Here is a 13,710-nt window from a genome sequence, read left to right on the forward strand (position 1 = left end):
CTGGCGTTTGGAACAGTAGGAGATTTATTTGAGGGGTGTAAATTATGAGGGGCCCAGGGGAGTGCAAGTTAGTGTCACAAGTAGGCTCGTATTAACACTGCAGTGAAATTACCGTGAAAATCCCCTAGTCGCCACACTCTGACGCCTGTTCGGGTACATTGAGGGAGAATTTAGCACGGCCGATGCACGCTAACCAGGACTGCGGGTGGAAACCAGAGCACCTGGAGAAAACCCACGCAGACACGAGGAGAATGTGCAGACTCCACACAGACAGTGACCCAAGCCGGGAATCGAACTTGGGTCCCTGGCACTGTGAGACAGCAGTGCTAACCACTGTGCTACCGTGAAGCTCCAGTGTGCTTTTTCCATCATGTGGCTGACCTGACATCTCTTGCGTATACCTTTGACGTGTATTGAAAGGATTTGTGGGTTAATAAATTAATGCCTTTGCCCTCAACCGGGATCAAAGATCAGAAACCATTCTCAAAATTGAATAGCATCTACAGTGCTAGTTTTTCCACAATTTAGTTTTGTTTCAGGTTTTCAACTTCTGCATATTTTACATTATTATGGTTTAAATTTTTATTTATTTATTAGTCACAAGTAGGTTTACATTAACACTGCAATGAAGTTACTGTGAAAATCCCCTAGTCGCCACACTCCGGCGCCTGTTCGGGTCAGTGCACCTGACCAGCACATCTTTCAGATTGTGGGAGGAAACCGGAGCACCCGGAGGAAACCCATGCTGACATGGGGAGAATGTCTGAGTGGATTCTGCACAATGACCCAAGCTGGGAATCGAACCTGGGTCCCTGGTGCTATGAGGCAGCAGAGCTAATCACTGTGCAGCCGGTAATAATGTAATTGGGTGCAAACATGAAATAAAATACACGAAACATGTCAGGCGTTTACTGAGCACCAAACAGATATACAACAGCTCTTGAAGCATCAGCAGGATTAAAGATGGAATACAAACTGGAGGGCTTTCAGAACTATTCTGTGAGTGATAGAGAGTCTCACTCTCAGCTGGGATACACAAGCTGAATCTTCAACATTCAAACCTGGAATCCATCCTTTACCCTCCCACCAAAACAAACAATAAAATCTGAAGGGTGATTGGAGAAAAACAAGATTTCCTGCTGTGGGGCATCACAGTGGTTAGCACTGCTGCCTCACAGCGCCAGAGATCCAGGTTCAATTCCTGGCTTGGGTCACTGTCTGTGTGGAGTTTGCACATTCTCCCCATGTCTCTGTGGGTTTCCTCTGAGTGCTCCGGTTTCCTGCCACATTTTGAAGGACGTGCTGGTTAGGTCCATTGACCTGAACAGGTGCCAGAGTGTGGCGATTTGGCGAATTTCACAGTAACTTCATTGCTGTGTTAATGTGAGCCTTTCTTGTGACACTAATATGTAAATAAATGTCAAAACTTTGCGTTTGTTATCGTTGTGTAGGGAAGGGGACAGCCAGTTTGCACCGAGCAAGCTTCCACAAATGGTGTGATAGTGACCAGATAATCTGCTTTTACTGAGGGTAAATATTGGCCAGGGCAACAGAGAGAACTTTCCTCCCCTCAGCCGTTGGATGATGAGACCACTGGCACTGTCCCCATCCTCGTGTTGACGATAGATTCCCACCGTGATGTTGGGTGGAGAATCCCAGGGCCTTGAGCTGCGGTGTTGAAGGAATGCTGTATGACTGAGTGGAGAACTTGATGTTCTCACCACATTGCTGCTCTTGTTTTTATCAATGCTGGCAGTTGCAGTGGAGGGAGTGGCTGTCAAAATAACCTTGGTGAGTCACTCCTGTGATTTTATATATAGCCTGAACCACAGCCACAGTGGTGGAGTGAGTGGATACAGGGGGTGTAGTGAGAGGAGTGCCAATCAAGCAAAGTGCTCCATTCTGGAAGGTTTCAAGCTGCACCCAGACAAGTCATGTCCATTCCATTCCATCATGCCTCATTTGACCCTCGTGGTGGATGAAGAGGCTTCATAAGGTCAGCCACTAATTACAAAGTAGCACTGTTTCCAAGTTCCCCTTGTTACGGCTCACCAGAGGTGAGCTTTCCCTAGAGTTATTGATCTGCACGAGACCCCTCGATATATCACCATTTTGGTTTGGATACCCCCAAATTGTTACAGACCTGCTTGAGGGGGGCTGAAACCAAAAGAGAAAATGCTGGAAAACCTCAGCAGGTCTGACAGCATCTGTAAGGAGAGAAAAAAAACTGACGTTTTGAGTCCAGATGACCCTTTGTCAAAGCTCAAAGGCGCAGAAAGTGGGAGATATTTATACTGCAGGAGGGGAGGGAATGAAAGATGAGTCATAGCCACGGAAACCAGGGGAAAGGCTGCTGATAGCTGCCCGTAGAGAGATTAGAAGATGTGAATGGCCAAACGGCAGAGAAACTGAAATCAGAATGTTTTACAAATGAAGATGTCTTGGGGGAGAGAGAGGCAAAATATAGAAAAGTAAAGAAAGGGGGACAAAATAGGGGGAAAGAGCAGAGGGGGGAAGAAAGATAAAGAAAGACAATAAATAAATAAACAGTAAAGAACAGATAAAGGAGTTGAGGAGGGCTGAATTGGCTCCCTGTCACCATTCTACCCCCTCTTTGTTGGTCGCACCAAAATTTAACCTGAATTGGATCCCTCCAATTCCCCCAGACCCAATGGTTATGTTTTGAAAGAAGGTGATTTAACCCAGTAAAGAGAGAGTTTATTAATTGCTGAAGGCAAGAAAAACACTTGCATGTATACATTCCTACAGATTAGGAGTGAGAATTGAGTTCAAAGAAAGTAACTTTTTTAAAAAGCTATATGGAACAGTGCTTGGCTCATGAGGAGTGGATGGTTGAGTGTGGCAGCCGCTGCGATTCGAGATTCCAGTAGCATTGACTTCAGCAGGCGAATAGTCTGTTTTGAGATTCCAGTGTTCTGCAGTTTGGCAGAGCAAGCTTCCCAGTTCTCTTTTCAGCTGCGCTGTCTTGCTGACTTCCACAGTCAGAGGCAGCCACGAGGTGGAGATGCCGGCATTGAACTGGGCTAAGCACAGTAAGAAGTCTCACAACACCAGGTTAAAGTACAGCAGGTTTATTTGGTATCACGAGCTTTCGGAGTGCTGCTCCTCCATCAGGCAACTCACCTGTTGGATTTTAACCTGTTATTGTGAGACTCCTTCCAGTCAGAGAGAGATATTTCTGCAAAATGGTCATTTGCAAGGGTGCTGTGACTGTGCTTGCTGGCTTTTACCTCTGTTTTAAAACTTCCAACGCTTGTTCTCACAGACCACAGACTGACAGTAACACGGGGCAGCTTTTCAGCTGCTTTTGACACACTGTTTGTATATTCCAAATGGGAAGATGAATCTCTTGATGAAATGGCCATTATGTCCCATTGTATCCACTGGAGGTCTCAGTAAGTTTCTGTATGCTTTTACCTTGTCTGGTAATAGGGTGGAGTTTTATTGTCTCTTAGAGAACCATCCTGCTGCTATTCAACCAGTGGCTTGTGTGTCCAGTTTAAAAATAAAACTCAAATTTGATTTAAAGTCCCAACATTTCTGGACATAATTTGATGTTTTTTCTGCCATCATCATGTGCATGGCAAATGCAGCATCATGTGGATAAATATGAGGTTATCCACTTTGGTAGCAATAATAGGAAGACAGATTATTACTTGAATGGGTGCAAATTGAGAGAGGTGGATACTCAATGAGACTTTGGAGTCCTTGTGCATCAGTTGCTGAAAGTAAGCACCCAGGTACAGCAGCCAGTAACGAAGCAAATGATATGTTGGCCTTCATAGCAGAGGATTTGAGTATAGCGATAGGGATGTTTTGCTGCAATTGTACAGGGCGTTGGTGAGGCCACACCTGGAGTATTGTGTGCAGTTTTGGTCTCCTTATCTGAGGAAGGATGTCCTTGCTATAGACAGAGTACAGCGAAGGTTTACCACGTTGATTCCTGGGATGGCAGGTCTCTCACATGAGGAGAGACTAAGTTACTTAGGATTATATTCATTGGAGTTTACAAGTGTGAGAGGGGATCTCATAAAACTTATAAAATTCTGACAGGGTTAGGGTATATTCAGAAAGAGTGTTCCCAATCATGGGGGAGTCCAAAACTAAAGTTTATTTATTAGTCACGAGTAAGGTTTACATTTAATACTGCAATGAAGTTACTGTGAAATTCCCTTAGTTGCCACACTCCGGCGCCTGTTCGGGTCAGTGCACCCAACCAGCACATCTTTCGGAGAGGAAACCAGAGTACTTGGAGGAAACCCGCACAGACATAGGGAGAATGTACAAACTCCACACAGATTAGTGACCCAAGCCGAGAATCAAACCTGGTTACCTGGCGCTGTGAGGCAACAGTGCTAACCACTGTGGCACATGCGGCCCACAGCGGTCATAGTTTGAGGATAAGAGATAAATCTACTAGAACTGAGGTGAGGAGAAACTTCTTCACGAGAGAGTGGTGAATCTATGGAATGGACTACCACAGAATGTAGTCAAGGCCAAATCATTGTGTGATTTCAAGAAGGTATAGCTCTTGGGGCTAAAGGGATCAAGGGAAAAGGGGGGGGGGGGGGCGCGGAGGGATCAGGATAAAGAATGTGACGATTAGCCATGGTCAAAATGAATGGCAGGGATGGATCCTCCCTACTCCTGCTTCTAATTTCTATGTTTCTATGTCCTTATCTGGTCTGGTGTATATGTGATTGACTTTAAGATGTCTTCTGAAATGGAGGGCAGCTAGGGACAAGCAGTGAATGTTGGCCACACCAGCGCTGCCCACATTCTGTAAAGTGAGAAGAAGAACAGGCGTTGGAAGTTTTAATACAAAAGTAAAAGCCAGCAAGCAGAGTCACAGCACCCCTGCAGATAGCCATTTTGCAGGGATATATATCTCTCTGTCTACTGTGGAAGTCAGCAGGACAGCGCAAGCTACCCATCACCAGCCCTCTGCAACCTCTGTCTCAGCTATTTCTAATGTTGCTTTCCCTTTGGGGAAAGGGCTACTTTCTGCTTGGCAGTGCCCCGGGAGTACTCAAACCACAAAAAGCCCATGCCGTATATACCCTGTGGCACTGGATGATGAAGCTTTAAGACAGTGCCCCATGCCGTCATTTGGGGGTGTGGGTGGGATGCTCTTTCGGAGAATTGATGTTGATTTGATGGGCTGAATGGCCTCCTTCTGCACTGTAGGGATTCAGTGATGCTAAAACATCAGGAGACAGATCTCAGCAGAGCGATCAAACAAAATTTGACAGCGACCAACATTGACAAGGGGATCTTGGGACAAGACAGTTTGGTCAAAGGGTTGGTTTTATGGGGGGTGTTAAAGTGGGGGAGAGATGGAAGGAGGGAATTCCAGAGTCCTCAGTAGTTGAATGGAGAGTTTGGGAACCAGGACTCCTCCTGCAGATCTCAACGGTTGTGGAACGATAGTTTCCGGTTGAGTTTTGGTTTTGTTAATACAGCTTCACCGAGCGTGGTGAGAAGGTGTGTGTATTTTACCTTCAGCTTTCCAGACACCAACAGGGATGCCGTACGGAACAGTAAACCTTATGAATGGCGTTAACCCCAGTGAGACCCCGGTCACCTGCACTGCGGGTATCGGCACCTTCATTCTGGAATTTGCTACCCTCAGCCGCCTGACCGGTGACCCGGTGTTTGAGGACGTGGCGAAGAAAGCACTGGACGCACTGTGGAACAGCCGATCGGAGATTGGGCTTGTGAGTAACTTCCTATTACAAGGTATCCCGTCACACACACACACACACACACACCCCGCCCTCCGCCTTCCTGTTCTCTCATCATCGACTTGTATTTATGAGGAGGTTCTCATTTATTAGTATCACAAGTAGGCTTACATTAACACTCATTGCTTATACATAAAGACCTTTTATTGGTGGGGCTTTAACTATTTACAGTTCCAAGTGTAGTGTTGCTTCCCATCTTGTAAGTGTCCATTTTCTTTGACTCTATGTTACTCATGGTCTGACAATATCACTTCTTCGGTGTGTGTCTTCCTATTTAGACTTCAGTGTTCCGTCTCTTGGGACACTGTCCTGTGTTCCTGCATTCCGTCGCCACCTCTCTTATTCCACTGATCACCACTGCCGACCACTATAGTACTATCACCAAATCCCCGTCCAACAGCTTGTTGTTGGCCAATTTCCTCTGGCTCTGAAGGAGCCAGATCTGGAGATAAACATAATGGGAATGCCTCTTATCTTTAGTTGACCTTTGTGATGAGAATGTGGAGCTGGGGAAGACATAATTCACAAAGCTTCATGACCCTGCAGGAAGGGTAGATGCAGTGGCCTGGATGCTCTGAGATGTTCCAGTTCAGTACCTCTGTACAAAGTCCCAAAAATACTGGTGCTGTTCCCTTTTAAAATTGAAAGAAGATCATTGTCTGGGAGAGGGAACGTAGATGAGGAGATATACTGGATGCATGGGAATGCCATTATCTTCTCAAGGACAATTAGGGATGGATAATAAAACTGGAACCAAAATGGTGGAAAATCTCAGCAGGTCTGGCAGCATCTGTAAGCAGAGAAAAGAGCTGACATTTCAAGTCCAGATGACCCTTTGTCAAAGCTAAGACATATTTATGCTGCAGGGGGAGGGAATAAAAGATGAATCGTAGCCACAGAAACCAAAGGAAAAGGCTAAGAGGTGCTAGCGGCAGCCCAAAGAGAGAATAGAAGGTGTGAAAGGCCAAATGGCAGAGAAGCTGAACTCACAGGATAAGCTGTGACAGATGAAGATGTGGGGGGAGGGGGGAGATGGGTGGGAGAGAAGTAAAATTGAGAAAAGCGGGGGGGAAGGGAAGTAAAGGGGGAGAAAAGGTAAGAAAAGGGGGATCAAAATAAGGGAAAAGAGTGCGGGGGGTAGAAGAAAAATAAAGAACAAAGAAAGTTACAGCTCAGGAACAGGCCCTTCGGCCCTCCAAGCCTGCACCGACCATGCTGCCCATCTGAACTAAAACCCCCTACCCTTCCGGGGACCGTATCCCTCCATTCCCATCCTATCACGTAATTGTCAAGATGCCTCTTAAATGTCACCATCGTATCTGTTTCCACTACCACCCCCGGCAGCAAGTCCCAGGTACCCCCCACCCTCTGACCATAAAGAAAGACAATATAAAAGGTAAAGTTAATAATGAAATGAAATGAAAACAAAGGGTTTGAGGTGGAGTAGAGCAAACCATCTAATAAAACGGGCCTGGTCAGCAACGCTGACCTGTAACCAGCGAATTAATAGTCTGAACTCAAATCTACTTCACTTACATCAGTGACTATAAAATCAGGATCTGTTTTGGTTGAATCTTTTCTCTCTCTCTTTTGCGTCTTCTCCACCCCCTCCTCCCCACCCCACCTCTTTTATGTAGGTTGGAAACCATATCGATGTGCTAACATCAAAGTGGGTGGCACAGGATGCTGGGATTGGTGCAGGGATCGACTCTTACTTTGAGTATCTAGTGAAAGGAGCCATCTTGTTACAGGATGAGGGGCTGATGTCTTCCTTCCTCGGTGAGGATCGTGCTCTAATCAAATCGGCTTCTGTGTCGCGATTTCCACTGCAGTTTGTGATGTACGGGTGCAGAATGTATGTTGGTGTGAGGCACACAGAACGTGGGCCTTGCCTACGTGAACTGGATCCACGCTAAGTTAAAACGAAGGCACAGCAGCTTTCTTAACTGGAGCGGGTTTGTTGACGTACTTCACAGTCAACACTAATTTATAAGTTCATAAGATATAGGAGCAGAATTAGGCCATTTGGCCCATCGAGTCTGCTCTGCCATTCGATCATGGCTGATGTGCTCCTCATGCCCATTTTCCTGCCTTCTCCCCATAACCCTTCAACCCATTACCAATTAAAAATCTGTCTAACTCCCTAAATTTACACATTGTCCCAGTTTCCAGCACACTACTTGTACAACAGTGTCCCAGCTATCCCCATTTATAAATGTCCCAATACTTAATACCCCGTTTAACAATGTAATTGACATTAAACCTGAACAATGTAATTAATAAGACTTTGACAGAGTATACTTGTCTTGTGGTGAAGGAGAATAAGAGGGACCTTTCTATTTCTAACCGATACAGAGTACCTGTATCTGACCTGGTAAAATTTGATCAGACGATGGGTGGTGCTTTGCTTTTTAAGTTGTTTACACTTGTCTTTATTTAGTGTTCAATTCTGGTCACCACACTACCAAAAAGATGTGGAGGCTTTGGAGAGGGTACAGAAAAGATTTACCAGGATGTTGCCCCCGGTATGGAGGGCATTAGCTATGAGGAGAGGTTGGAGAAACTTGGTTTGTTCTCACTGGAGCGATGGAGGTTGAGGGGAGACCTGATAGAAGTCTACAAGATTATGAGGGGCATGAACAGAGTGGATAGTCAGAAGTGTGGAAGAGTTAGCTACTAGAGGGTACAGGTTTAAAGTATGAAGAGTGAGGTCTGTCATAGAATCCTGAAGTGCAGAAGATGGCCATTTGGACCATTGATGAACCGACCTCAAACGCATCCGATCCCCATAATTCCATGCATTTACCCTAGTCCCCTGACACTAAGGAGCAATTTAGCATGGCCAATCCACCTAACCTGCACATCTTTGTACTATGGAAGGAAACTGGAGCATCCGGAAGAAACCCACATGGCCAAGGGGAGAATGTACAAACTCCACACAGACAGCAACCCAAGCTGAGAATCGAACCCTGGTCCCTGGCACTGTGAGGTAGCAGTGCTAACCACTGTGCCACTCACAAAAGCTTCTTAAAGGATATGTACGAGGCAAGTGTTTTACACAGAGGGTGGTGGGTGCCTAGAACTCACTGCCGGAGGAGATAGTGGAAGCAGATACAATAGGGACTGTTAAGGGACATCATGACAAATACATGAATAGGATGGGAATAGAGCGATGTGGTCCCCGGAAGGGTAAGGGAGTTTATTTCAGACGGGCAGCATGTTTGGTGCAGGCTTGGAGGGCTGAAGGGCCTGTTCCTGTGCTGTAATTTTCGTTGTTCCAGATTTTGGATTGTAAGTGGGCAGAACAGGGACTTTGGATCATGAAGGTGACAGTTTGGATTGGTTTTGTTAAGAAGATGGAATGAAGTGTTTAATCAGCGGAGGAAAATGATGAGCCAGAATTTCTAGGATTGCAATTTTGCAGAAAAGGTGACGAAATTCATGCTGGTTTCTGCACGAACCTGGAAATTTGCATCAACGTTTCTGTTCTCCCTCGTGTTGGTACACGCTAGTGCAGGCTCACCGTGCCAGTGGGAGTAAGAGTGAGGGTGATGCTGTTTGCTACCACCTTCTCAGTCTCTTGTCTCTGCTCCTCCATCATTTGTTAAATAGAGCGCAAGTATTTCCATCGTGAAGATCATTTCAGCTGCATAGCCCTGAGACGGGACAGGTTATGAAAAATCTCAGCTACACTGAGACAGCACTGTGGTTAAGAATAGTGCTGTCAGTTTAATGGAAGAGAATTGAAAAAATATAATGTGTTTTTTTTTAATTCATTCGCAGGACATGGGCGTCGCTGGCTGGGCCAGCGTTTATTGCCCCATCCTTAGTTGCTCTTGGAGAGCAGTGAAAAATAGGTGCAGGAGTAGGCCATTCGGCCCATCGAGCCTGCATCACCATTCAATATGATCATGGCTGATGATGCACTTTCAGTATCCCACTCCCACTTTCTCTCCATATCCCCTTGATCCCTTTAACCACAAGGGCAGTTGACAGTCAGCCACATTGCTGTTGGCTCTGGAGTCACATATAGGCCAGACCAGGTAAGGATGGCGGATTTCCTTCCCTAAAGGAGGCTAGTGAACCAAATGGGTTTTTCCGACAATCGTCAGTAGTTTCATGAACATCAGTAGATTCTTATTTCCAGATTTTTTTCTATTGAATTCAAATCCCACCATCTGCCGTGATGGGATTCGAATCCGGGTCCCCAGAAAAAGAACTTTAAAACGTCTCACTTACCCTAATGTTGCCTCTGCGTGACAGTGTGTCTGTACATGTGGGCGTGAATCCAGACAAGCTTGTTCTTTGCTGGAATTCCGGGAAATTTTCATGAGCTGGTTTCGGATCACCTCCGGAAGAGACTCGGGAACACGATTCAAAGCTTTATTGCAACACGTTGATGGAACGGCGTGGTGGCACAGTGGTTAGCACTGCTGCCTCACAGCGTCAGAGACCCGGGTTCGATTCCCGGTTTGGGTCACTGTCCGTGCGGAGTCTGCACATTCTCCCCTTGTCAACGTGGGTTTCCTCCGGGTGCTCCAATTTCCTCCCACTGTCCAAAAGATGTGCAGATTAGATTGAGTGGCCATGTTAAATTGCCCCTTAGTATCGGGGGACTAGCAGGCTAAATGAGGGTTATAGGAATAGGATCTGGTGGGATTGTAGTCAGTACAGACTTGATGGGCTGAATGGCCTCCAAGTATTGCAAGAATTCTATTCTATGAAAGTGACCCTTTGCTGCTCTTGCGTGTGGGGCGGCATGTTGGCACAGTGGTTAGCACTGCTGCCTCACAGCACCAGGGACCCGGGTTCGATTCCTGGCTTGTGTCACTGTCTGTGCAGAGACTGCATGTTTTCCCTATCTCTGCGTGGGTTTCCTCTGAGTGCTCTGGTTTCCTCCCACAGTCAGAAAGATGTGCTGGTTAGGTGCATTGACTGAACAGTTGCCGGAGTGTGGCAACTAGTGGAATTTCAAGTAACTTCATTGCAGTGTTAATGTAAACCTTACTTGTGACTAATAAATAAACTTTATGGTGGAACTTTTCAGCAAATTCTGATCGCAGTGCTGTTCTGTTAAATATTTAAAGTGTATTTATTACACAAGTAGGCTTACATAAACACTGCAATGAAAATCACAGCGCCTGTTCGGGTACACTGAGGGAGAATTTAGCAGGGCCAATGTACCCAACAGCACGTCTTTCAGACTGTGAGAAGAAACAGGAGCACCCAGAGGAAACCCACGCAGACACGTGGAGAACGTGCAGACTCTGCACAGACAGTGACCCAAGTCGGGAATCGAATCCGGGTCCTTGGCGCTGTGAGGCAGCAGTGCTAACCCTTGTGCCGCCCCAGTGTGCATGTGAGTTCCCTGTGAGTAACACACATGCAGGTTTAATACCCTTCGATATCGTCCGGTTAACGGGTGAAATTAAGCAGGATGAAGAAGCTGCTTTTAAGTACCTCGTGTTCTGTCTGAACCAGTGCACCAACACGAGAAATTAAATCCCTTTGTGAAGTGAGTGCTCGTACAATGCGTACTTTGGACAATTTCCGTGTATTAATAATCAGAACATTTAGACAGTGATTGCTGTCACAATTGGGGGACAGAACGTTCTGGACTCGACTCTAATCAACTCAAACACTAACCGAGAGCGCCTCTTATTCATTGTATCGAATACCAACTCTCACAGAAATCCAATAATTCTGCGTTTTAAATATTTATCCCTGCTGAAAAATTAATCTCTATTTTGTTCCTCTAATTTATTTCTTTTTTTTTTCCCTCATAGATTACAATAAAGTGATTAAGAATTACACAAAGTTTGAAGACTGGTACGTGTGGGTTCAGATGTATAAAGGCACCATCTCCATGCCCGTCTTCCAATCACTGGAAGCCTTTTGGCCAGGACTCCAGGTCAGAATTGCTGCATTCTTGTGCTGAACTCAATCCTCTTGTCTTCTTTTCCTCTTTTGTGGTGTTTCGTGTTACAAACTTTGAAGATTTTTTTTAGGGCGGCACAGCGGTTAGCATTGCCAGCTCACAGCACCAGGGACCTGGGTTCGATTCCTGGTTTGCATCACTGTTTGTGTGGAGTTTGCACGTTTTACCCGTGTCGGCGTGGGTTTCTTCCGGGTGCTCCGGTTCCGAAGACGTGTGGGTTAGGTGGATCGGCCATGCTAAAATTGCCCCTTAGTGCCAGGCCTAGCTAAGGTAAATGTATGTGGTTATGGGGATAGGGCCTGGGTGAGATTGTGGTCTGTGCAGACTCGATGGGCCGAATGGCCGCCTTCTGTAGGATTCTATGATTCAAAGTTGGCTAAACTTTCACTCTAAAAATGCATGTCCACCAGTGAAGGCTTGGCAACTTGGACGTAGTTATAGTAAAATATCTCTTGAAGAGAAACTCAATGCTAGGTTGTTCCTGAACTCCCAGTCTGATCTACAAGCCAGAGAGAACAGGGCTCTCGTCGAGAGATTAGGGAAACCACCAGGATTCCATTCCAGCCTCAGGTCAGTGTCTGTGCGAAGTTTACATGTTCTCCCCGTGTCTGCATGGGTTTCCTCCAGATGCTCAGGTTTCCTCCCTCACTCCAGAGATGTGCAGGTTAGGTGGATTGTCCATGCTAAATTGACCCTTAGTGTCCCAAGATGTGGAGGTTGAGGGGATTAAATGTGTGGGGTTACAGGGATAGGGCAGGGGTAGGCCTGGGTAAGATGCTCTGTCAGAGAGTTGGTGCAGACTCGATGGGCCGAATGGCCGCCTTCTGCACTGCAGGGATTCTATTCTGTGAAGCTTAGGGATTTTTCTCCTTTAAGTAGAGAAGGGGCAGTTTAACAGAGTTGTAGAGCACTCCTAAAGGAAAAGCATGTGCCATGCATTGGGCAGCTCTGATAAAAGGCAGGCCCAGGGGATAGGGGTGGGGCCACATGGCAGGGATGGGGGTAGAAGACAGGGGCTGGGGCCAGGGGAGATGGGGCAGGGCCAGAGGACAGGCCAGGGCCAGGGGACACTTATACAGCATCTTTCATGTTATCAGAATGTTCTAAAGCGCTTTACAGCAAATAAAGTACTATGGGGGAAACAGTTAATGTTAAAGTGGGAACATCGGCTGCAACTTCCCCTCCAGGTCAATGACGTTAAAGGCGCTACACAAATGCAAGGTGTTATCAAGAGAACAACTCCAGATGTGGATTTCTGGAGAGAGAAGTAATTGGTTTCAGGGTTGACACAGGATTGGTGTATTCACCAGAACCAGTCTGTTTGTTTCAGCGACACCTTTGAAAATCCCTCCTCTGCTCCTTATGATGCACCCAGTCACCACAAAGAAACGAAGATTTGTTTTATCTGAAACCAGACCCCGTTGCCCATTAAGCCGGGGCTGATGCTTCTTTTAATTTCTTCCACTGCAGAGCCTGATTGGTGACATTAATAACGCCATGAAAACTTTCCACAACTACTACCAGGTTTGGAAACAGTATGGCGGGCTACCCGAATTCTACAGCATCCCTCAGGGTTCGACTGTGGACAAGAGGGAAGGCTATCCACTACGACCAGGTAAAGACTGAAATAACTTCTCATTATCTGTCACGTCCTCGCGATGTCCAGGAGCCACTTTATAGTCAGATTTAACCATTGGATTTGATGCGGGCAGCTGCTACACCCAGGCTGCCAGTGAGGGACACCAGGTTTAAATCCGCCTTCTTTAATTGACCTCACAGACTCAATTAGGCTCAATTAGTACTTGTACCCAAACCCATCTCTTCAAATGTGGATAGCGTACAGGGGGTTGGGGCCAGAGGGTAGGGGGCGGGGCCAGAGAGCAGGGGGCGGGGCCAGAGGACAGTGGGCAAGGCCATGGGGCAAGAGCAGGGGTGGGGCCACAGGACAGGGGACAGAGCCAGAGGACTGGATGGAGCCATGGGACAGGGCAGGGAGGGGGCAAAAGA

At 46.5% G+C, this 13,710-nt stretch overlaps 1 protein-coding gene across 1 annotated transcript in view; it reads left to right on the forward strand.

The window, feature by feature from the left end:
• The window catches only part of edem2 (ER degradation enhancer, mannosidase alpha-like 2), a 34,702-nt gene that overhangs the window by 17,134 nt on the left and 3,858 nt on the right, over positions 1-13,710 (forward strand). The window contains exons 6-9 of the mRNA XM_080204667.1: positions 5,527-5,738; positions 7,403-7,544; positions 11,552-11,676; positions 13,174-13,318. Of these exons, the coding sequence (XP_080060793.1) occupies positions 5,527-5,738; positions 7,403-7,544; positions 11,552-11,676; positions 13,174-13,318 (624 nt within the window). The remainder of the gene's footprint in view (positions 1-5,526; positions 5,739-7,402; positions 7,545-11,551; positions 11,677-13,173; positions 13,319-13,710) is intronic.

This window comes from Carcharhinus amblyrhynchos, chromosome 16 (assembly GCF_965287045.1).
Source record: "Carcharhinus amblyrhynchos chromosome 16, sCarAmb.v2.hapA, whole genome shotgun sequence".
In the NCBI taxonomy this organism is placed as follows: domain Eukaryota; kingdom Metazoa; phylum Chordata; class Chondrichthyes; order Carcharhiniformes; family Carcharhinidae; genus Carcharhinus; species Carcharhinus amblyrhynchos.